This window comes from Pipra filicauda, unplaced genomic scaffold (assembly GCF_003945595.2).
Source record: "Pipra filicauda isolate LSUMZ 115617 unplaced genomic scaffold, ASM394559v2 scaffold15_size4787011_pilon, whole genome shotgun sequence".
Classification (NCBI taxonomy): domain Eukaryota; kingdom Metazoa; phylum Chordata; class Aves; order Passeriformes; family Pipridae; genus Pipra; species Pipra filicauda.
The window spans coordinates 2,901,403-2,923,828 of record NW_024104096.1 but is presented as its reverse complement, the minus strand read 5'-3'; the positions used below and the strand labels follow the sequence as shown (position 1 = coordinate 2,923,828).

The 22,426-nt window shown below is 59.9% G+C and overlaps 1 protein-coding gene across 13 annotated transcripts; it reads right to left on the bottom strand.

The window, feature by feature from the left end:
• Positions 1-36: 36 nt before the first annotated feature.
• Positions 37-13,555, bottom strand: CRTAC1 (cartilage acidic protein 1). 13 transcript variants are annotated; one of them, XM_027710979.2, is made up of 17 exons: positions 13,459-13,554; positions 9,620-9,816; positions 8,216-8,412; positions 7,169-7,299; positions 6,388-6,544; positions 5,687-5,821; positions 5,244-5,389; positions 4,936-5,072; positions 4,205-4,287; positions 3,576-3,676; positions 3,323-3,491; positions 2,671-2,816; positions 2,496-2,538; positions 1,900-2,043; positions 598-723; positions 361-441; positions 37-258 (listed from the first exon to the last, which is right to left on the bottom strand). In XM_027710979.2, the coding sequence occupies exons 1-17, from the start codon at positions 13,501-13,503 to the stop codon at positions 131-133; spliced, it is 2,166 nt and encodes a 721-aa protein (XP_027566780.2). In that variant the 5' UTR covers positions 13,504-13,554; the 3' UTR covers positions 37-130. The 13 variants fall into 13 exon arrangements, 12 of the variants coding, with proteins under 12 accessions (XP_027566780.2, XP_027566782.2, XP_027566781.2 ...); XM_027710980.2 differs by having other exon boundaries at positions 167-258; positions 361-496; positions 13,459-13,553; XM_039379200.1 differs by having other exon boundaries at positions 172-258; positions 361-404; positions 13,459-13,552.
• Between the last annotated feature and the right edge of the window lie 8,871 nt (positions 13,556-22,426).

The following is a 22,426-nucleotide window of genomic DNA, read 5'->3' as shown; positions in this document are numbered from 1 at the left end:
CAGTCAAGTGGCCCCAGTGACAGGGACACACGAGGAAGCCAGTGCAGGAAAGGGTTTATTCAGTTGGCACCGAGTGCAACTGGAACAGGGCTGGGGGTGAGCAGGGGACACCTGGCTGTGCCAGGGCAGGCTAGTTGCGCTGGCAGCGCCCACCGGCACCCAGGGAGAAGCCGCGGTGACAGTGGCAGTGGAAGGAGCCGTGGGTGTTGTGGCAGATATGGTCGCAGGGGCCAGGCTGTGCCTGACACTCATCTATGTCTGGTAAAGAAGTAGAGAGGGTCAGAGCAGTGCCAAGGGTACAGGGATTGTCTGGCATGGGAAAGGAGAGAGAGTGCATAAGGGGGGGTAGGCTGAGTTAACCTGGGACATGAAGGCAGGTGGTCCTGCCACTGCTTGTCCCAAGGCTGCTGGGTGGCAGATGCCTTCTTACTCCACAAACTCCTGCACAGCCACAGTCCGTCCATCCCACCCTCCAGGTCTAGGGCTGTGAGCACAACTGGGCACCCCAGGAAACAGCATTTCTGCTCCCAGGGCAGCATGGCTGCACCAGGCTGGGTGCCACGAGTGGGCAGCCAGTTGCTGCCTGTAGGTACTCACCCAGGCACCGGCTGGCAGCAGGATCAAGGGGGCGGAAGCCTGGGTGGCAGCGGCAGGTGTGTGCCCCAGGGGTGTTGGTGCAGAGCTGGCTGCAGTTGTGCAAGCCCTGAGCACACTCGTCGATGTCTGGTAGTGGGGAAGAGAGCAGCATGGGGTTACAGCACACCAGCAGAAGGCAGCACAGCCCTTTTGCTGGGGTGCAGGCAGGGCTGCTTGCTGCACCCCAGCCCCTCCAGTGCTGTGCCCCCAATGCAGAGCTGCCCAGGGTCACTGTCACCCTCCAGCCAGCTCCCAGCCCTGAGGCAGGGAGGGCTGGGGCATAGCGGGGATGCTCCCCACCTTGAGCTCCCTCCCCATGCAGCCCCAGGGCAGGGTGGGCAGAAGCATGGGCACAGCCCTGCCCTGCCCTGCACAGCTCAGCAGGCCAGGTTAATAGATGGGATATAGTTTATTGGGGAGTTCTCTGGGAGAAGGGCTGGAAGACTAAGCAGGGTCCGACTCCAAACAGTAGGGTCAATACATTAAAAAACAGAGCAGGAGGGTCCTGCCCCTGCAGGACTGGGGAGACCCTCCTCTGCCAGGGCTGGGGAGGTGGTCCCCACCGCCGAGGAGGGGGCAGGCAAAGCACACACGTCGCAGGCCAAACCAGCAGGCACATGGTACAGTATTGAGGCGACGGAGCAAGCGACCACCTGGGAGGTGCCAGCGTGGCAGGAGCAGCACTGGGGCAGTGGGATGCTGGGGAAGGGGCTCTGCTGCATTGCCCCAGGGCTGCTTTCCCAGCGACGGTGCATGGGACAGCCAGGTCCGTGCCTGTCCCACTGCAGGTCACCCCGATAGGTCACAGCCAGCGCTTCGAGGGCAGTTGGACATGGAGAAAAAGAGAGAAAGAGAGACAGGCAGAAGCCAGCTGGTCCTTCCACCAAGGCTGCTCTGGCATGTTACAGGCAGGGATTAAAGTGCATAGAGGCAAAGGTAGAGTCCGAGAACTAGAGGGAGGAGGGCACTGTGGGGGAGCCTGGGCCAGCTCCCAGTAGAGGGGTATCCCCCAAAAAAGGCCACTTGAGCTGCACAGAGAAGGAGCAAGAGAGAAAAACAAAGAGAAAGAGAAGGGGAGTCAGTGGTGACTCAGTGCGAGGCACAGGATGAACAGACACAGCCAGGGTGGAGGTGGCTGGACAGCCACCTAACAAGTTGCAGAATGTGGCCAGGCTTTTATCAGGGGTGCAGCACCATCCCAAGGTGGTGCTTTGGGGCTGCTGCCAGCTGGCATGGGGTCAGGGTGTCCCAGCCATCACTCACCCACACAAGCTGTGCCATCCTCGTTGGGCTCAAAACCCCGGCTGCAGCGCTTGTTGCTGCGACAGCGGTACCCGCCATAGGTGTTGATGCAGATGGGCTTGTCCCGGGGACAGACAAAGGGGAACTCAGTGCACTCATTTGTGTCTGCAAGAGAGTCCTCAGCATTAGATGGCTGGGCAAAGAGCTTGGGACTCCCAGCCATGGCCCCTCCAGTTCCCCCTGTACATGCTGGATGATCACCCCAGTGGTAGCCATGCATAAGCCATGTCTACCACCCAGGAGGTTCACAGCATGGCCACAGCCACCCTGCTGCATCCCTGACACCCCTTCATTGCTCGTAGCTCCAGTACAATGCCTGCCACATGCCAGCCATGCCTCCCGCCACAGCACAGCGCTCTCGCTGCTCCCTGTGACACCACGGTCCCCCTCTGGAGCCGTGCTGCTGCCCTGTCCCCAGGCTATGTGCCAAGCAGACAGCTGTACCTGGCACTGAGCCATGTGGCAGGCAGCCACAGAATGATGTCCCTGTGTCCCCCCTGGGGCCATGCTGCAGCATCCCGGGTGCAGGCGCACCTGTGCCCCCAGCAGCCACTCACCTACACAGCGTCCATTCTCGTGCTGGGAGAATCCCTGCCCGCACTGCATTTGGGGAGAAGCAGAGACCGCCAGGATGGGGAGGAATCAGCCCTGGACAGCCACAGAACCAGCAGAGCCCAACCTCTCATTCCTGTCCCCAAAGTCTCCCGCCTTGCACCCACACCCAGCCCTCACCTCCAGCGGGGCAGGTATGAGTGGCTCCTCTACATCCAGGGGGTAGGGGACCTCCAGGACAGAGTTGGTCTCACTGCTGGCCACAGCTCGTGACACCACACGGCCATCTGGCCAGGTCACCTCCAGGCTGCTGGCTTCATCATGCCCTGCAGGCGGGCAGCCCATCAAAGGGGGGGTCTCCAGGGTGGGCAGGGGCTGAAAGGAGGCCAGTGGGGTGGTAGGGATGGGAGGGCCAAATGCTCCTTGCTCCCCAAGCCTGGCCCCAGGTGCTCATGCTGACAGCCCATGTACACGGATGTAGTCCAAGGGGTGTAGGTGAGGACAATGGGATGATCTGCCAAGGGCCAGAAATACACTCCTGTGGGCTTGGCTGCTGGCCATACTGAGCCAGAGGAGGGCTAAAACACAGGGAAAGCCCTAGTGTCTGAGCAAAGTAGCAGACAAAGGGTGGGGAAGGGGGCAGCTGCCCCTTGCAGCAGAGCTGCAGTAGCTGGGCACCCTGCTCAGTCTCCCACAGAGCCCACCATACCCAGGGTGACAGGCATGGATGATTATTGTGCTGCAGGACAACAGAGCAGCAGACATGGACCCTGCCCAGGGAAGTGCCAGGGAAGGCTGGGGGTGAAGGCAGCCCCTTGACCCTCTGTCTCACCCAGTCCAAAGTGTGCCACAGGCTCCATCTCGCAGAGATACCCCGAACCGCCATCGATGATGCGCAGGTGGGCCCCGCTGCGTCGTGTGAACAGCACCACTTTGGCCCCCCGCGCAAAGGCCCCGAAGCGGGTGCGGGGAATGACTCGCAACCAGTTGTTGCTTCTGCCCTGCAAGGGAGGAGGGAGCAAGGAGACTGAGCTGGGAGCAACAAAAGGGATGGGGACAACGCAAGGACCACCTGCTTGACTCACCTGAGTGCCCTTGAAAATGGAGATCGGCTGTGCCATGGACTCACCATGGGATAGGATGAGGTCCAGCATCCCATCGCCATCAAAATCTGTCACTGCACCTCCTGCAAGGACAGGATCATGTCATGCCTAGGGCCAGGCCCCACATCTCCCACCGCTACACCCTGCTGCTGGTGCGGCCTTCCACAGGCAACAGCAGCATTCCTGGCCATGCAGGAGCAATAGGGAAGATAGAGTGACTCCAATGTAGGAGTAAGTGTCTCTGTGTGGGTGACATCCTGCAGTCAGGTGTGTCAGCATCCTGGGCAGTGGAGGGGACAGGTAATGCCTGGAGGGTTGTGGGATACAGGAAACTGCCTCACCCTCTCTCGAATACAGAGGGTGACTTTGAACAGTGGGTACCCAGGAAGGAGCCCCCCAAGAGCAAATCCCAGGGGAACTAGAGATGGCACTGTTAGTTGGGTATGGGTGGAAGGAGAAAGCATGGGGCCATTCCTGGGTGATGGGAGCTCCAGCCTGCTGGTGGGGAGCAGGCAGATGACTCAGCCAGCCATGCAGCATCCCCAGTCATAGAAGGTGCCGGGCAGAGCTGTGGCACATGGACCTCCACCAGCAGAGCCAAGGGGACCCACCCGTGCCCCGTCCATCAGGCTCCAGTGCATCCCCTGGATTCAGCTCTTCCACGATGGGGTCTGAGTGTTCCCTGCGGATGAGCCTGCCAAACACACACAGGGTATTAATGCCATTCTCTGCTGTACTCAGAACCCTCCTGGGCAGTGTCTGACCCTCCTGCAGAATCATGGTAGAGGTGACAGCCCTGGTGGCTATGCAGTGGGGATGGCGATGCATCTGTCCCCCATTGGCACGTCCCCACTCAATGCAGGCGCAACAGGAATTTCATGAGAGCTTGTGATTCTGAACTGCAGAGTAGCAGCACCAACTCCAAACACTCCAGGAGCTGGCGATGTCTCCAAAGGACTCCTCGACAAGCCACTGCCCTCCACCCACCCACAAGTGCAAGCACGGGTAGACAACCATCTCCCACCACCCCACACACCGGGCAAGGAGGTGCTACACAGCAGTAATAAGGAATTGACCCTCACAATTAACAGGAGTCAAGAACAAGCTTCCACACAGCAGCTAATCAGCGGTGCTGGGGACCCCAGGGGCTGCTGTAGGCACGATTGTAGTGGCTGGTAATGACACTGGGAAGGGCTCAGTCACGGCATCTTTTATTAGCTGAGCCTGAGCCGTGGCACTGCTGGAGAAGAGCTCTGTGAGCCTGGCTGTGGTGTGAGGGCTGCTTGTCTCCCAGAGCAGGGTGCAGGCTCCCCAGCTCCCCCAGTACCCACCGGGCTCCTACCGGAAGAGGCGGTTGGCAGAGGAGCCGCGGTAAGCGATGTTGTTGAAGAAAACCTCCAGCTCCTGGTCATTGTCAAAGTCAGCTGCAATGACAGTGCGGACGGGGGATGGCATGGAGAACTTGGGGGTGGCGATGTCCTGCACAAGGGATGGGCATGGCGTGACAATGGGCACAGGAAGCAGGACACTGGGTCCTGCTTTGGTTCTTCGGGTCCCCTCCTCACTGGGAATTGGGGCTCAAAAGCTCTCCTGGCTGCGGTGGCTCAATGGCAAAGCCATCGGTGGGTGTATCCCAGCCCCAGCCCTCACCCGGAATCGGATGCGCCCAGGGGCTCCACTCTGTAGGTAGAGGCGGTGCGGCCCGTTCCAGTTGCCATAGACGATGTCCACTCGGCCGTCACGGTTGAAGTCAGCCAGCGCCACACCGCGTCCGTGCTGGTAGGGGTCATCCAGCCCTGGGGAACCGCAAGGGGACAGGGGGAGACGGGAACCCCTCCCTGCCTCCTTCACCCCAGGTTGCCTCCCGGAATGTGCCCCATGGTACCCAGACAGGTCCCCCATGCGCAGGGCTGCACCCCTGTGCTGACGGATGCCCCAATGCACATCACCCCCTGCCCGGTGGTTAGTGGGGCTCTGGGTCCTCAAGGCTGTCCCTCCACCCTGCACTCATCCTGTGCACGCAGGGACAGGCAGGACCAGCCTGCTCCTAGGTCCCCAAAGTCTGGGTGCTCCTCCAGGGTCCCTCTACTCACCCACAGCAGCCGCCACGTCCCTGTACGTCCCATCCCCCCAGTTGTGGAAGAGGAAATTGGGGCTGTTCTCATTACCGCAGAATATGTCAGAGGCACTGTCACTCAGGATGGGGCCCACAGCCACTCCACGGCCCCCTAGAGACAGAAGCCCGGGAGTGAGGGGACAGCTGCCCCAGAGGTGTTTGTGCTCCCCGTGTTCCCTCAGTGTTTCCCACCCAGTGCTCCGAGCCCCACCTCTCCTTCCCACTGCCGGTGTCCCTCCTTGCCCACCTCCAATCCCTCTCATCAGGAGCTAATTGAGCCTGGAAGCCGGTTGTTTTACTCCCAACCCTAATCACTGCCATCGCCATGGTGACAACACTCCTAATTAGTGACAATTTATCACTGGGGAATGCAGCGGTCCCCGTGGCGATGGGGTAGCATGAGGCACAGGCTGGCACACTCCCCGCTGCCCCGCTCCTGTGCCTACAGCCCCACTAAGTTCCCTGTGGATGCTGCGAGGTCTGGAGGGATCAGCCCAAGTGATGGCGGGCACGGGGGTCCTGCCAGGTGTGCATACCTTCCCCGGCCCCGGGGCTGCCACTAGATGGGGCAGTCAGGCAGCCCAATACGCGGCTGCACAGCCCCGCCACAGCGGGGTCCCACGCTCACCATGCCCAGCAGTGCACCGTCCCCTCCACGGGGCCACAGCTGCCGGGTACCTGTGTACTTGCTGACGCCAGCCTGGGCAGCCACGTCCACCAGCACCACGACACCACGGGCGGGGTCACTGGCAGCCACATCCATCTCAATCAGGGCATGGGGGCCCACATTGCCGCTGGCATAGTTGGCGATGTAAATGGAGTACCTTCCGGAGCCCTGCAGCCAGCAGCACCACCTCAGTACCCAGCCACCCAAAACCCATCTCCACGGGGACCACAGGATCCCTGCCGTGGATGCCCTCATTGCTCTGTGGGAGCAGGCACTGCTACTGTGTTCTGAGCAAGAGCTCTGCAAAGCCCATGGCAAAACAACCCTGGAGTGGGTATGTGCACTTTTTCCTTCAGAAGTTCTCTGGTCCACAGGCTCACAGTGCTGGCATGGGGCACGCTACCCCCCCAGCATCTCTGGTGTGCCAGGTCCTCCCAGTCTCCACCGCCCTCCTTGTCCCATGCAGCAGCTGCACCCCGATTTAGTGATAATCATTTGGAAATAAACCATTGGAGGAGGAGGAAGAAGAGCGAGCAGGTGACAGGAGCATAAATCACCTCGACAGGCAAGTTTATCAGCTGGTGGCAACCATGTGGACAGGCATCCGTGGTCCCCACGGCTGGGGGAGTTGCCAGCCCTGCCAGTCACAGGCTGCTGGGGGGCACCCCTGGCCCCATTGGCAGGGGTGGGATGGGGTTAGCAAGGGAAGTGGTCCCCCAGGACTCCACTGGAGGGGACTGGGGGTGGGAAGGGAGCAGAGATGCCCCTGCCCACAGAGCCCTGCCTGCTCACCGTCCGGTCCACGCAGGCAACGGAACGCCCAGCAAAGCGGCTAGCCATGTCCTGGTTCACCTCATCGCTCAGGATGTCCTCCCAGCGCCCATTGCGGAGCTTGAAGAGCTTGTCTGTGTAGGTGGCCATGCCTGGAGAGGGGTACGGGTCAGTGGCCTGCAGCATCCCACCTCCTTCTGGGGAGGGGGCCCTGCAGCAGGGGAGGCTGTGGAGGAGGTACACTTTTCGCAGAGCATCCCAAACCTCTGCTGTCTCCACAGCCCCCTGCAGTGCCCAGGGCTGGGCTGCTGCTGCAAGAGCCCCCATGACCCTTAAGGGCCACCTGGAGACACACAGAAGAATCAACTTATTAAGGTAAAATGTGTCCCAATGGGGTGCAGCCCTGTAGATCATCCCCAGGAAGGTAAAAGAGAAAAAAAAAGAATCGATTCAGTGCCAGGCACAGGCAGCGAGCTGCACTGCTTGTGACAGCGGCAATGGCAGCGCCTGATTTAGGGACAGGTGTGCTGGCAGCCACCGCCAGCCCGGGTAATTAGGAGCATCAGGAAGGTAGATCTGCTGCCTGGAGGTCAGGGACACAGGGCAGAGCTAGGCTGAAGCACCAAGCCAGGGAGCTCTGGGGATTCCCAGTGCCAGATTGGGGCACTTAGGTCTTTTCCCCATGACAGTCATGCCAGAAACTGGGACAGCACCAGCAGGGCAGGATTAGACTTGATTTGGTTCAGCAGGCACAGGAGAGCCACAAGACAGAGGGGCACAACTGCTGCAGGGCACAGGGGGGATTTGCAGTGCAGGGTCCCTGTGCCAGGGCAGCCCTGGGGGTGGTGGGGAAGCTTCTGTCCTGCTTGGGGTGCTGCCGGGAGGGCGATAGGCAGCTGGAAGTGCTGACTCGGTGGCTGACTGGGCTCAGTGTCCCACCCGTGCTGCCATCAATCAATGGAGCCACTCAACTGAGAAATTAACTCCAGCCCGCACACATCCCTCATGCACCGAAGGTCGCGGGCAGCCATGCTGGGGGCTCGGGGCACAACTGCCAGTGGGACTCACCAGAGAAGGCATTGTTGGTGTTGAGGAAGTAGATCTCCTCACGGCCATCGCCATCGATGTCACAGGCTGTCACACCGATGGCATGGCCCTGACGGTCCCGCAGCGCATAATATGGGGAGCCCCGCTCATCCTCTGCCACGTTCACCAGCCGCCCCTGGGCCTTGTCATACTTGAGCACCAGGTTGGGGCCATTGTACCTGTGAGTGTGAGCAGGGGGGATGGCTTCCTGAGGCTTGGGGACAGGATGAAAGCCCCTGTTCCATCCTAAAGGGGACACTGGGTGTGAAGTCAGATTTTCCCTGTTATGGGCACTGCAGAGACCTGCATGGTCTGTGGAGGCCAAGGGCTGTGTCAGGCATCCCATGTCCACCTGGCCTGCATACCACAGGGCAACACCAGGGCAGTGGTGAGGGCCAGGCAGCCGGCAGGGCAGGATGACGTGCAGGTCCCTGCTTGCAGCCCTTTCCCAGGGCAGGGAAATGGGCACACAAGGCAAATCCTCTCAGCAAGGTGCGTACCACTGGCTCCCCGCCCGTTCCTGCCCGACGCACCAGTAAACAAGTTATACAACGGGCACCACGACTGCTTACAAAACCCCAGCTGGCTTCTTGACTCAGCATGGCTGGGAGTAGTGGCCCAGACCTCTCTGGAGTCCTCAGTGTTGCCCATGGTTTCCTGCCTCAGGGTGATGCTCAGAGCAGCAGCAGGGCTACACTCTGCTTGCCACCGCTGTGCCTCCATCCTGCTGGATGGGAGCCGTTGGGGTAAGGGACACTCTCCAGGTGGGCACACCTGTGTGTGCAAGCCTTGTTTGGGGATGACAGTGGTGGTGTCTACACAAACACCCTTCAGCGGCAGCTCACAGCCGTGCCAGCACACACACACAGAGCCTGCACCATGGTCCCTGCTGTCTGTGACCCACTGGCAGCAGCTGTTTTGTGTCCAGCCCTACTTGGGCACTGGCAGCACAGCACACGGCTCCCTGCCTCCCCAGCTCCTGCCAGCCCTTCCCAGCTATCACTCCAATAAAGGGCTATAAAAAACCTCCAGCCAATTAACTGAATCTCTGGAGAGCGCTGAGTCCTGTCAGTGGAGCTGAGACAGCTTGGGGACACGCTGGCTCTGCACTGCAGGGTGGACCCCAGCTCCTGGGCAGCTGCCACTGCCCCAGAGCGGGGACCGATGGGGGCACTCACATGGTCCTACACAGGCACTCAGCTGGCACCAATACCGTATGTGGGTGCGCATGCAGACAGACAGACAGATAGACACACACACGCAGACCCCCACCCTGCTTTGTGCACAACCACCCAGCCAGCCACAAGCCCACAGAAGAGGGAGGACTTCCTGGCCCTGCAGGGCCACCAGGTCCTGCTGGCACTGAGGCACTAGTGCACCACTCACCCTGCCACCACAATCTCGAAGTCACCATCGGCATCCAGGTCAGTGACAGCCACACCATAGTTGAGCTGTGTGGGGTTGCTGTCGTAGTCAGGTGGGAGGAGGCGGTTGGTGACGGCTGTGAACATGGGCTCGCTGCGCTGGAAGCCCTCACTGAACCAGGCCAGAGACAGTAGGCACAGTGCCAGCATCTTGGACACCTGGGAGAGACCTGCAGCTCATCAGCTTCAGGAGGAGACCCCGCTCCACAATGCACAATGCCCAAGCAGCCCCATTGCCTTTGCACAGGAGACACTCTCTTTCCACCCCTTGCTGTATCACACCAACCTGTGCCACATCACCTGCCCCTTGACCCCTTGGCACTGCAACAGCTCTGGCATCCCTGTGCACAGAACCCCCTTGGTGCTCACCTTCAGGGCTTCCCTGGGACAAGACCAGTGAGCTGGGGCTGAGCAGGAGTACAGCCTTGGGAGGGACTGGGGAGGCTGGGGCTGAGCAGGAGTACAACCCATGGGAGGGACTGGGGAAGCAGAAGGAGGGCTGTGGGATGCTGACAAAGCTGGGCTCAGGTTCAGCTTGCTCTGCCCCAAGGGGCCATTGGCATCCAAATTCCTGGCAAGTCACAATACCAATCACTGCTCCCTTGGTAGGACCAGAGGAAGCAGGCATTCACCAGGCTGAGGAACTTGTTCTCTGTCTAGTTGGTCTTCCAGAGCTGGGGAAGGCCATGGGGAGAACATGAGGATACTCTGCCAGGTGACTTCCATGTGCATCAGTTTCCCCAGCCGGCTGGTACTGTTCCTCCCAGTACCTCTGCAGGGTGAGCTCCTTCCAGCCTGGCCAGGGAAGGTTTTTGCACAGGGATGCGGCCCTGAGAAGGAGATGCTGGGAAGAATGGGAGACTGGGAGGAGAGGCTCAATTAACCTGGACTGCGGAGGACAGTGTCTGCCAGCACTGCTGGCAAGGCTGCGGAGATTTTGGAGCTGGCTGTAGCACAGGTGATCAGGAGGGCCACCCCTCACCCCAGGCCAGGCAATCCCATCCAGAGGGGAAGAGCCCAGCAACCAGCTGTGTATCCCCAGGTTATGGGCATGAACGCACATGCCAGTGCTCCAGCTGGAATAAAACCCAGAAAAACCAGCCTGTCCCACTCTCACCAACTGGAGGGATGGCTGGGGCACCTCTCAAGGTGGGAGACACTGCTTCATGTGACTATGACATCCCTCTGGGCAGGACTGCTCCCCCCAGCCAGGAACAGACCCTCCCCAAAACTGGCATGGGTACAGAGATGAATGAGCCCTCTGCCAGCTGATCCCCATGCCACTGGACTCTGACAGCAAGCAAAGGAAGCTGTGGCAGCTGCATTGTACCACATATGCCCACCTTGGGGAGGGGAAGGTACCCCAGATTTAGATCCTGGCAGACCCACCAGGTTGTGGACAACAGCTTGCTGCTGCTGCCTCCTCTGGGGATGAGAATGGTCCCAAAGCTCTTTGGGGGACCAGGACTCCCCTGACTCAACCAAATAGCTTTCAGGCCCACCTGTCTGGGCACAAAGAGGCTGTCCTCTAGCTGCAGAGGAAACTTCAACCCCACTGCCCAGCACACCCAGAGCCCTGCATCCCATTGCACCAGTCCTGCTCTCCAGGGGCAGGAGCCTGGGTCTTTCCCTGGTGCAGATGCTCCATTCAAGACATATGTGATGGGGACAGGGGTTCATTGGATTGTCCCTGGGTGTCACTGGGTGTCCCTGGGTGTCACTCCGCAGTGCCAGACAGGGAGGAAGAGAAGCCTTTGCCACAGTCCCACTCTGGGCTCACCAGTGTAAGCATGTGGGAGAGCCGCCCGCATTGCGGACGTGCGGGTGCAGGGCTGCCACACGAGCCCCCGGCCCTGCAGGGCAGCGCCACCTCACAGCCACAGCCAGGCAATGGGTGGCTGTCCCCAGGCCATTGGCAGGCCTCTCCCTGTCTTTCCCCCTTCCAGCTCCCATCCCCACAGCTTGGCCTGTTCCCCAGATACTCCCATCACCTCATCCAGCTGCAGCTGAAATCCCTCCAAGCTGGATGGAGCTTTTCCAGGAGGAAATAATGTTCCTGATTGGAGACAAAAGACTTTTCCCAGTGGATCCAGTGACTGGTGCCATGGGAAAGGGATGTACAGCCCGGAGCCAGACCATTTTGGGAAGAGGGAGGGAGGCTCAGGCTCTGCATGCACAAAGGCCTCATGGTTCTCAGCGTGCTGCTGATAGCACCAAGGCCCTGGCATGAAGCTCCACCTGATGTTTGAAGCTAATGGGTTTTGTTTGCACGCAGGGCAGACCTCAGTCTATCTTGTCCCAGCAGAGCCATGTCCTGGCTTGTGTTGTGGCATCTGGTGGCAAGGTCACCTCAGGAGTTGTGGTCATCCCAGGGTGTTTGCTCAGTGTGGCTAAACCTGGTAACACAAAGCCAAGGTGCCAGGCAGGAGTAGAGGCAGTGGGTGGATGCCATGGGCACCCATGCAGGGTGCAGTCCATCAGCACAGGGGCAGGGTGCTGGCTCCAGGGCCAGGATGCAGTGCATAAGGCTCATCTGCTCCCACGCATTGCTGTGGATGACAGTGCCCTGCAGGGAGGGTGGAATAGGACTGGAATGGGAGCCAAGAAGCAGGTAGGTGGTTGTGCTCCAGACTCTTCACCATGACTGGGGAGATGCTGTTCCTGGGGCTCCTCATTGTACCCACATGCATATCTCTAGCCCCTGATCCACATCATGGGGAGAGTGGGAGCTGGCTCACCGTGCAGCCACCCCATCCTACATGCCACCGTGACATTGCTGCCCTCCACACTATGCACCCCAGTGATGTCATGCTCCACCACTGCAGCAACATCCCACCCCAGTCCGCAGTCACCTCCAGCACCTCTACGACATTACTTGACATCATGCAGCAGGGGCCTCATTGCACCCCAAAGGCCCCCCAAAGCAGTGACAACATGGCAACATCACAGCACCTCATGCCATCATGCTATATGTGCCCCAGTAACATCATATTCCCATTCCTGCTATTACCAGGCTGTCAGAGCTGTACCTGTCAGGGCAGAGGACGGGTAGATGTCCCACAGACCCAGCAGCCCCTCTCCCACAATTGGGCTGCCCAGGAGTGCCAGCAGTGCCCCCTCCACAGCACCTCAGCCCCAAGCAGCCCAGACCCTGCAGTGCCTCTGCTCCAGCCAAAGCCTGTGAGCCCAGGTCCTGCTGCTACGTCTGCTCGCTGCTGGAGCCTGTTCCTCCTATGCAGGACTCCTCAGTGCCGGCCCTGGCAGGCTGGGGCTCAGCCAGCAGCAGCTAATGCAGTGTGGAGATGAGTAGTCACCTCAGCCTCTGAGCTGGGCCCAAAGGGACACCAGGTCCTTGGGGTCTCAGACTCACCAGCACGCAGCCAGCCCTTTCCCATGCAGGCAAGTATATGGCTGGACCCCTCTGCTCACTGCCCCCAGTTCGTCCCCAGGCTCAGTCACGACCAAGCACAAGCGCCACTATAAAGAGGCGCTGTCCACCACCCTGCTGCCCCTACCAGCGCTCCCCAGTCCCAGCACACACTCCCCCATCACTGCTCCAGCCTCCTGAGCACGGTCCTCCCCAGCCCAGCATCCTTCCATCCCGCTCCCTGCTGCCTCGCTCTTCCGCATCACATCCACGTCTCGGGGACAGGCTGCTTGCCTGTGATCCTGCTCCGCCCTCCACCAACTTCTCCCCGGGCCGGTGACCGTACCGGAGTCGAGAGCCGCCCCCCGCCGCCCCTCCCCGCCCCAGAGTCCCCAGGAAACTTCATGGAGCAGCAAAACCACACCGCTACTCACGGGCCAGGGGGGCCGCCCGGCGCCCCCGCGGCGGCGGGAGCGCATCCCGCACCGCCGCCTTGCCTCCCGCCGCTGCTCCCGCCTCCAGCTGCGCCGCTCCCGGCTCCCGACGGGGCCGGTCCGGCCGCGCGGCGCTTTATGAAGGGGCGGGCGGCGGCGGCGGCGATCGGGGCGGGGGGCGCCGCTGCCAATGGGGAGCGCGGGGTGGGGCCGCCCGCCGCCAGGTCCGGCCCCGCGGTGCTGCTTGGGGGGGCATCGGGGACCGTCGCCGACGGCACCGGGCCCGCCAGCGGTGCAGGGCTCCAGGAGGAGAGGGGCGTCGCGTCCCGGGACGCCGGAGCCGCGTCGGGGGAGCTGGCTGGCCGCGGGGAGGGGGGCATGTCCCCGCTGGCTGCAGTCACCCCGTGGGTGCTGGGTGGGGCGCGACTGGGCACTGCTCCCCAACTCCTGCAAGCGCAGCTGGGACGATCGGGCAAGCAGAGCCAGTGACCTGCCCCGGCCTGGGTGCGGTGGGGGTTGGGCACAGGAGTGGGAAAAGGAATGAAGCTGGGCACCCCTGTAGTGCAAGTCTATGTCCTTGGTAGGATAAGAGAGAATGGTTTCAAACTAAGAGAGGGGAGATTTAGATTAGATGTTAGAAGGAAATTGTTCACCGTGACGGCGGTGAGACACAGAAACAGGTTGCTCAGAGAAGTTTTGGATGCCCCATCCCTGGAATGGGGCCCTGGGTGACCCGATCTAGTGGGCAGAAACCCTGCGCATGGCAGGGATTGGAACTAAATGATTTTTAAGCTCACTTCCAACCTAAACCATTCTATGGTTCTATGAATCTAACACCCAGTCACACCCCAAGGGGTCAGCACCCTCCCTGTGCCATCACCCTGCAGGCCACCCACCTCCCTCTGCAGGGACCCTAGGAGTGGCTGTGCCTTGGCAGCCAGTCTGAACTGCAAGAAAGGCCCCATCTTAGATCATGCAAGGCACTTGCCTAAAATCTTGTAGCCAGTGGATAGGATTGCACTTCCGCAAGCTTGCCTTCCCTGACATGTTCTTCTCCTAAGGGGCTGAGCACAGAGCTCTCTGTGTGTCTCTGGAAGCAGATAGTGGCTGTGGTGGGGGCTGGAGTAGCACTGACAGGGCACAAGGCTACCAGGTCACACCAGTGAAGCATGTTTGCAGGTGCTCCAGGACAGAGTCTGGGGCTGCAGCCACTGTGGGAGACAGCAGGAGACAGCAGAAGAGACATGCTGGGAGTCAGCAGGAGCTGCAGAAGCCCGTGCCATTCGGGCTGCTTCGAGTGGCTAATCACCTGCTCTGCTAAGGCCCTTATTTCTCACTGAACATGTCTGGCTACAGCTTCTGCCTGTTGCTCCTGGTTCTTCTTTCCCTGCTGGATTCAAGAGCTCTCCTGTCACAGTGATTGTCTCCCACAAAGGTCCTTCCATGTGGCTGTCAAATACCTCTTTATTTAATTTCTGATGACCCCCTTTTGCAGGGTGCCTGGCTGAGCACTGGACTTGCTGCATGACTGCCTGCTGCAGGATCCTCACAGCCAGCATGATGGTGTCCAGGCACAGGGAACCTGCTGTGGGGTACTGCCATGGAGCAGGAACCACCCCTGCCCTCTGCATTTGCCATGGTGAGCCAGGATGCCAAGCAAACCCACCAAGCTGGGATGCCAGTGGGACCATCACACATGTGAAATGCTGTGCTGGTGTGCCCCTGTGCACCCCAGAACTGCAGAGGCACTTTGCCTGCCAGTGGTCCACAGCCCCAGTGCCTGGCTGAAGCCTTGCACGTGCGTGTGTGCTCAGGGCGAGCACCCCTGCTGCCGAGTTGTTAGCTTGTCCCAGGTTTAGTAACCCCCTGGGTAATTATGAACACAAACTGCAAGCCGCCTCCCAACGCCCTCCCCGAGGCTGGCAGGTACAGCATACACACGCCGACAGGAAGCCAGCTCGAGCATGCCAAGACTGCGAATGGCACTGGGCACACTGGCTCCCTGGGGCTCTAAACCCAGCGTGCCAGCACAGCGGGGGCTCGGCTCTGGCCGTGAGTGCATGCACACCCACCAGCAGACACAGGCAAGGCTGCTGACATGCCAGCACACCGTGCACGTGCACCTGCACACCCGTGTGTGCACATCGGGGTGCTCACACGATGGGCACAGCTGGGCACACAGCGTGGTGCGTGCACACGCAGCTCTGTACGTGCGTGTGCCGTGTCACCAGGGATGTGCTCGCACCATGGCACTCCCTGAGTACACACACATGGTGTGCAAGCACGGCATGTGTGCTGGGAGGGCCTTGCACGCTGCAGCCCCCAGCCCATGCTACTGGCACCCAGCAGGGTGATTTTTCACTTGTGGGGCTGCAAGGTGCCCCCCAATACCTGCTGTCGAAGCTCCTCAGTGTCCTTCACAGGGATGCTGCCACCCTGCTGGGCTAGTATGTCTCTCTAGGGGAGAAGAGCAGCCAGCAGGCACCTTGGCATGGCCGGAAGACACAGGCCTGCAACAGTCCATGGGCCCTGTGCTGGCCCAGATGTCTCCATCCCACCCCTTTGGTCATACTCACACAGGGGACATGGTGGGGCAAGCACCCAGAGGTGGGACACGGGTGTCTGCAGGGAGCTGCAGAAGGGAGCACAGAGCATCAGTGAAACGAGCTGGGATGTATGAGGGGACGTACGCAGGGACATTTGCGGAGTGCTGAGGTAGGGCACAGGCATTGGGGCATAGGGAGCCTGGCTGTGTGGTGTGTGGGGGGATGCGCAGGGAACGGTGGCGGCAATGATGGGGACAATGCACAGGAAATTAGAGCGAGCAGCAGCCAGACACACTGCTGGGGGAAGGGAGCTGCTGCGCTCCACTGAGGGCTGCACGCAGGCGGGGAGAGGCTCTTCTGCTGAGGGGGGGCCAGCATGAGCACCAGCCACATCCTTGCACACCTAGGACCTCTCTTGTCCTCTCCCCAGTACAAAGATATCTCAGTTTTCCCAGGCCCTTTTTCCTGGGGCCCCATCCATGCTGACCGAGCTCCCAGGGAATGGAGACCCTCTTGAAGCTGGCAGCCCTGATACCCTCAGTCCCTCTGCATGGTGTCTTATCTGCCACTCCAGGACCTCCCTGGGGAGAAGGGAGCAGGATGCTGGGGAGAAGTTTGCCCCTTGCTTGCACTGCAATAGGCAGAGGGGTGGCACAGGGCTGTTAGCTGCTAGTGCTATGGCCAAGCAGGGTAAGCCTGTGTGGTGGCAGTGCCAGGTGACCCGCTTTGCTCTTGCAGGGACAGTACTGCTCTGGGAGCACGACAGGAATCCACCCAGGACAGCTGGAGCACTCATGAGTCTGTCCCCTCCAGCAAATTCTAGACAGTGCAACACAAACAGGGTGCAGGTGAGCAGAGGTGCTGACTCAAGGCATTAACCTCCAGGATACTTCACTGGGACTGTCATTCCTCTTTCTAGAGCATCATGAAGGCCGAGACACCTGCACACAGCCTGGTGGGTGCACAGCACATGCATACACTGTCAGCACACTCACATGCACCTACCTGCACACATGCAACAGCCTGTGTGCAGCCACCCCATCTGCACACCCTCTCTGTGCACACAGTGTGCTGCCCAAATGTGCACAAAGACCACGCACACACACACACCTGCACTCACATGTGCATGCAGCAATGTGCATGCACCCCATCGTATACCCCTGCTGCTTTTTGACACTAGGAGAGGGCACATGCTGTCACCACAGCATGCTGCGGGATCCCTCAGCTGCCAAGCCTCCTGCCTGGCACTGCTTTCTTCTCTGCAGGGGCTGTGCTGGGACATCCCTGCTCCGAGGGTCTAATTTCCACCCTAAATGTATTCATGGATAATTTATCCTCAGTTGTTCCTGTGCTAATGTTGTCTTTTAGCTGAAATAGCTCTCCTCCTCCCTGGCATTCACCCTGATGATGTATTTTTAGTGAGTGCTCCGTTTTCCCACAGACTGCGCCGTGCTGGGCACGAGCCTCTGTCCTCCCTTTGCAGGTTTTCTGGGCTCTGCCTCTCTTGGCAGCCCTGTCACACCTCTGATCCTCTCCCAGGTTGGCTCCAGCACAGGCAGGTCCCCTGGGGCCCATGCAGGGATGCAAGGAAGTCCTCGGTCCTGCCAGAAATGCATCTCCTGGTTCCTCCGAGCATTGCTTTTACCTTTCCCATGTCTACATGCCTGTTGTGCAGTGGCTTGCAGCGATGTACTCTCATGCTCAGCTGGCTGCTTGCTCGGTCCCTCTTCTCCCTGCTATCCCCTCCCTGTCATTGTCCCACAGTGTCTGACCTCCTGTCTTGTCTGAAGACCTCTGCCCTCCCAGGTCCTGCACCCCAGGCCAGCCCACTGAATACGTCCCATGTCCCCTGAATACGTCCCAGCCTGGGGGGCTCTTTGTGCCAGTGCTAGTAGTGACCTGGCAACTGTCACCATCCCAGCAGCTTCCTGTGAGCTGTTGCCTCCCAGCACACTTCCCTAGTCCCCTCCTTCTACCAGCACCCTCTCAGGTGCTCAATGGGCATGGGAAAAAGCCTGATAAGGCAATACCAACACAGAGGTCAGGTCAACTCTGAAGTGTGTTTAATTTCCTCTTCTAGTCCTCTTCCTCACAGGTTTACTGCACCCTTGCCAGCAGCAGGGTCTGCAGGCTGGGCCCCAGACAGTGCTCACCCAGGGGGGCCCCAGGGGTGCCTAGCCCCTGCCCTGAGACCCCCAGCCCTGTGGCTCTCTCACAGCCCAGCCCCTGCCTTTGCATACCTGCCCTGGGCCCCACATGGTCCCCAGCCTCTCCTGTCACCGTGTGCAGTGCCCCCAGGTCCTCACTTGGACTCTTCCTGTCGCCGGGACATCATTAGAAATGTTAATTATTTATTATCACTAAAAGCCCTTTTTGCTGCATTGCTGTTCTCTGCCCATCTCTCTGCCCCGTGCTGCCTGTAACCGGATCCGCCTGTGCTTGCCTCCTGCCTCACAGTCCCTGTCCCTGCTTTTTCTCCTACCTGCTGGGACACAGGGGACAGGAGGGAGTCCACTCCCCCATCTCCCTGCAGGACATGGTCCTGTGGACTAGACTTGTCCCCCTGGGATTCCAGAGCTATGACCGGTATGGAGATGCACCTGTACCAGTGCTCAGCCTGGGGACTGCCCTGTCCCATGCCAGGAGAGGAGAGAGAAGGACAAAGAAAGGACATGTCTGGTGCTGCAATGGAGCTAGGGACCATCAGTTCTTCTTGGCCAAGGACAATGGGGTCCCTTCTCGGCACTGGAATGGAACTCCCTGGCAAGGAGGTCTCAGCAGGGTGGAGGCATCAGGCTGTGCTGTAGCCCTCCCAGGCAGCATCCCTGGCTGGGGAAGAGCAAACAGGCTACAGGGGAACCTGGGGTGCTGCTGGCAGCCAGTAGGGGCTGGCAGGACCCACGGGGCTTGTGCCCACTTGGGGCAGCCAGCTGCTTCAGAGAAGCCACGCAGCTGCAAGGAGGCAGGGGGAAGCCCAGCCTGCCCAGCTCAGTGTCCTCTGCCAGGGCTCCTGAAAGATTTATCAGCTCCGAGTGGATCCCATTGATGAATCAATTAAAATCTATCAAAAGCAGCAGGGTTCTTTCCCATGGGGCAGGGCTGGCACTGGATGCAGCAGCACTGCCACAGCCAGTGCTGGGAGAGATTGGGAGCTGCTTCCAGTCGCAATGTCCCCAAGCACTGTCTGACAGGCAGAAATCGCCTCCTGACAGCATCTGTGCCTCCCAGAGCTGGCCACGATGCCATGGTACCTTCAAGGCACTGTGACTGAATGGACCACGATGGAGCAGGCTGTGAGAGTGCTAACGGAGGCCACCTCGAGTTGGGATAAAACCCGGACCCTGTTTGTTCCTCCAGTCTCCCAAAAAAGCCAGGCTATCCGGGTTAGGAAGCTCCCCAGCCCCGGGACTGTCACGGGCCATCCCATGCTGCTACACGGTCCTGCTCAGGGTGCTGGAAAGGAAGGCAATCGCGGGAAGGAGACAACAGCGGTAGCTCAGAGAGAGGCGCTGGGGGCTGGCTCCCGCGGGAGCGCGGGGAGGAGCACCCAGGCCGCTTCTGGAGCGATATTGATTCCTGCAGCACAAGTACTGCCTTCTGCGCCTATTCATTGTCTATGTGCAGGAAAACAGGGAGCAAGAGAACCCGACTCCCCCCTTCACAGCCAGCCCACACTCCTAGGGGCCCTACCGCTTCCCTGCCCGCGAGCCGCCGGCAGCACCGGTGTCTGCCCGCACCACCGCCTGCTTCCCTGCATTATACAGCACTGTCACGAGCTGCCGAGTCCCCAGGTGTTTGGTGCAATAATGCAAAGCAGATCTAATCCACCCCAGCCCCGAGCTCCGCAGTCCCCTCCCGATGGGCTGAGTGTGTTCCCTGGCCAGGCATGGGAGAGAGATCAAGGACTGTGGGTGCTCTGGGTGTGCCCAGCACACTGGAGCTGACAGGAGATTTCCCCGTTGTTCCTGTATGCCCCTTGCAGCTCCCCAGAGATTTTCTCTGCCAAAAACACTCTGTAAGAATTTGCTCTGCAGCAATAAATCAGAGGGATGCTTACACAAGCACGGGCCAGTGCTGGGCTCCCTGGAACTGGGGTGCAGCGAGGTACTTGAGGCAAGGCTCAGTCCCAGAATGCGGTTCATTCATTTCCCGGCTACTTGCAACTTGGTGGTGTCCAGGGTCCCAGTGGCTTCCCAGGTTGTCTGGGTCCTTTGGGGCCAGAGCGGAGCAACCAGGGACTCCTCTACACCTACGTGTGGTCCAAGAGGGTCCCCAGGGCTGGCTGGGGTCTAACGTGGGTGCAACAGCCTCAGTACCCCAGGACAAGGTAGTTCCCTGTCCCCGGACCATGCTTGGCTGTCTCTGTTCCTCCTGCTGAAATCCTGGCAAGGAGCTGGGTAGGGGCAGCCAAAACCCCTGACCTCTCTGGCACCTCCATGTGCGTGTTGAGCCAGCAAGTTCTCAGTTCCCTGAGAACAATGGGAGTCACAGGGGCTGACCGGCTCTCTGGTGGCTGAGAGGAGGCTCCAAGGCTCAGAGGGAAAAGCCTGCTCAGGAAGGGCTGAGGTCGCCCCATACTGTCTTTCTTTCCCCTCCTAAGGGCCAGGACTCAGGCCAGCACAGGGATGCTGCATGAGCACGAGCTGGATGCACAGCTCATTTGAGATCAGTCCCAGACCTGGGGCCACTAACAGCTCCTTTCTCTCCTGCGCTGCTCCTTTCAGCCTGTGTCTCCCCATGGCCCCAGCTGATGCAGTTGCAGATGAACAGACAAGGAAAGCCAGGCAGCAACTCCTGGCTTGCTCTGCTGTCCCCTGGGAACCACAGACATGGCAGCTTTGGATCAAGGCTCTTCAGAAGGAAGAATAACCCCAGCTATCAGCAGAGAGCGGCTGGCTGGCTCCCGACATATGCTCCCACTGGGTAGATACATGGGCAGTGGGTTTTTGGACAGAGGTGCTGAGGCCATCGATGCAGAGCCATGGGATGCTGGGCAGGGTGCCTAAGGCATGGCTGGGCTGGGGGCAGACCAGACAGCAACAATTAACTGCCTGTCCCAGCACTGGGAGCAGTGGGAGCCCAGTGCCACCCTGCTTTGTGCAGATCATCAGTCAGCCCTTAGAACATGGGATCTCCATGCCTGGGAAGACTCCCAGGACACCTGAGACCACTCTAGCCCAGGAGAAGTTGGGCCATGGTCAAGCAAAGCCCTACAGTCTCTGGGGTTGCTGGCCTCAGGGACTGGTTCAGGTGGGGTGCCTTTACATCCCTGCCTTGCCCTCACCCATCTGCCCTTTCCCAGGGAGCAAGGCGGTGTTAGCGGTGCAATGGGTCCCTGTCCCCATGGGTGGCAGTCTGGAGGGTACCACCGTGTCCCTCGAGGGAAACAGGAGCACAGACCCAGTCGCTGAGGCTGGAGGAGATATGAGAAGACGTCTATAGCGGAGGAAACCAAGGGGGTCCTTTTGCATCCCACACCTCGCAGTGCTTGGACTGCGTTCCTGCTGCCATGGAAACTGCTGTGGAGCATCATCCTGCTGCACCAGCCAGGGTGACCAGGCCACCACAGTCCCCAGCCTTCTTCGAGCTCTGTCCCCACATACTGGGGCTGACAAAGTGGGAGAGGTTGGGTGCTCCCTGCCAGGCACTATCCTTAGGTCACTCTGGGCCTGTGATGGGATAGGGGCATCCCTGGGTGGGAGACCCACGGCACGGGAGGGATGGAGAAACTAGGGAAGTGCTGGCAGGGGGTGCCTCGTGCCATTCCAGACAAACCCAGCTCCCATGCGGCCAGGGGCTCCACGCTGCTTGGCCTCCCTCAAACATAAATCATTTTCTAATTTATAACATGAATAATTGATTTTGCCTCCATAGCTGGCGATAAATCTCCTGTGCGCACATGCATAAGAAAATAATAATAACGAAAGCGATCAGGATCTGCTGCCATCGATTATCTGTGAGAGGGAACACGGTCCCCTGTATGCCACAGCAGGCTGGGAGAGGGGCTGCTCCCCAGGGGATGCCTGGCATGATCCTTCCTTGTCCCGCACAAGGGCACATGTCTGAGGTGGGATGACTGTACCTACCTGAGTCTGAGCCCCTGTGGCTGTACTGGGACCCACACTGGGCAGTCAGGAACATCCCAGTACTTCAGGGCATCCCAGACCTCAAGCATCAGCAGTCCTAGCCTTGTAGCCGCACCTGAGGAGGGATAAGATGCTCGGCGTAGCCTCATGCATGGATGCCCTATTCAGTGCCTCAGTGGCACCTTGTCAGGGTGGCCCATGACCAGTCTCCTGTCCCTTGCCAGCTGCACAGCCCCTGGGGAGCTGCAGAAGCTGCGCTGGCTGCCGGTTGCCCTGGTCCCAGTGGTGTGCGCGCCATGGAACATTCCTCCTTGCCGAGGCATCTCCTCTCTGGTA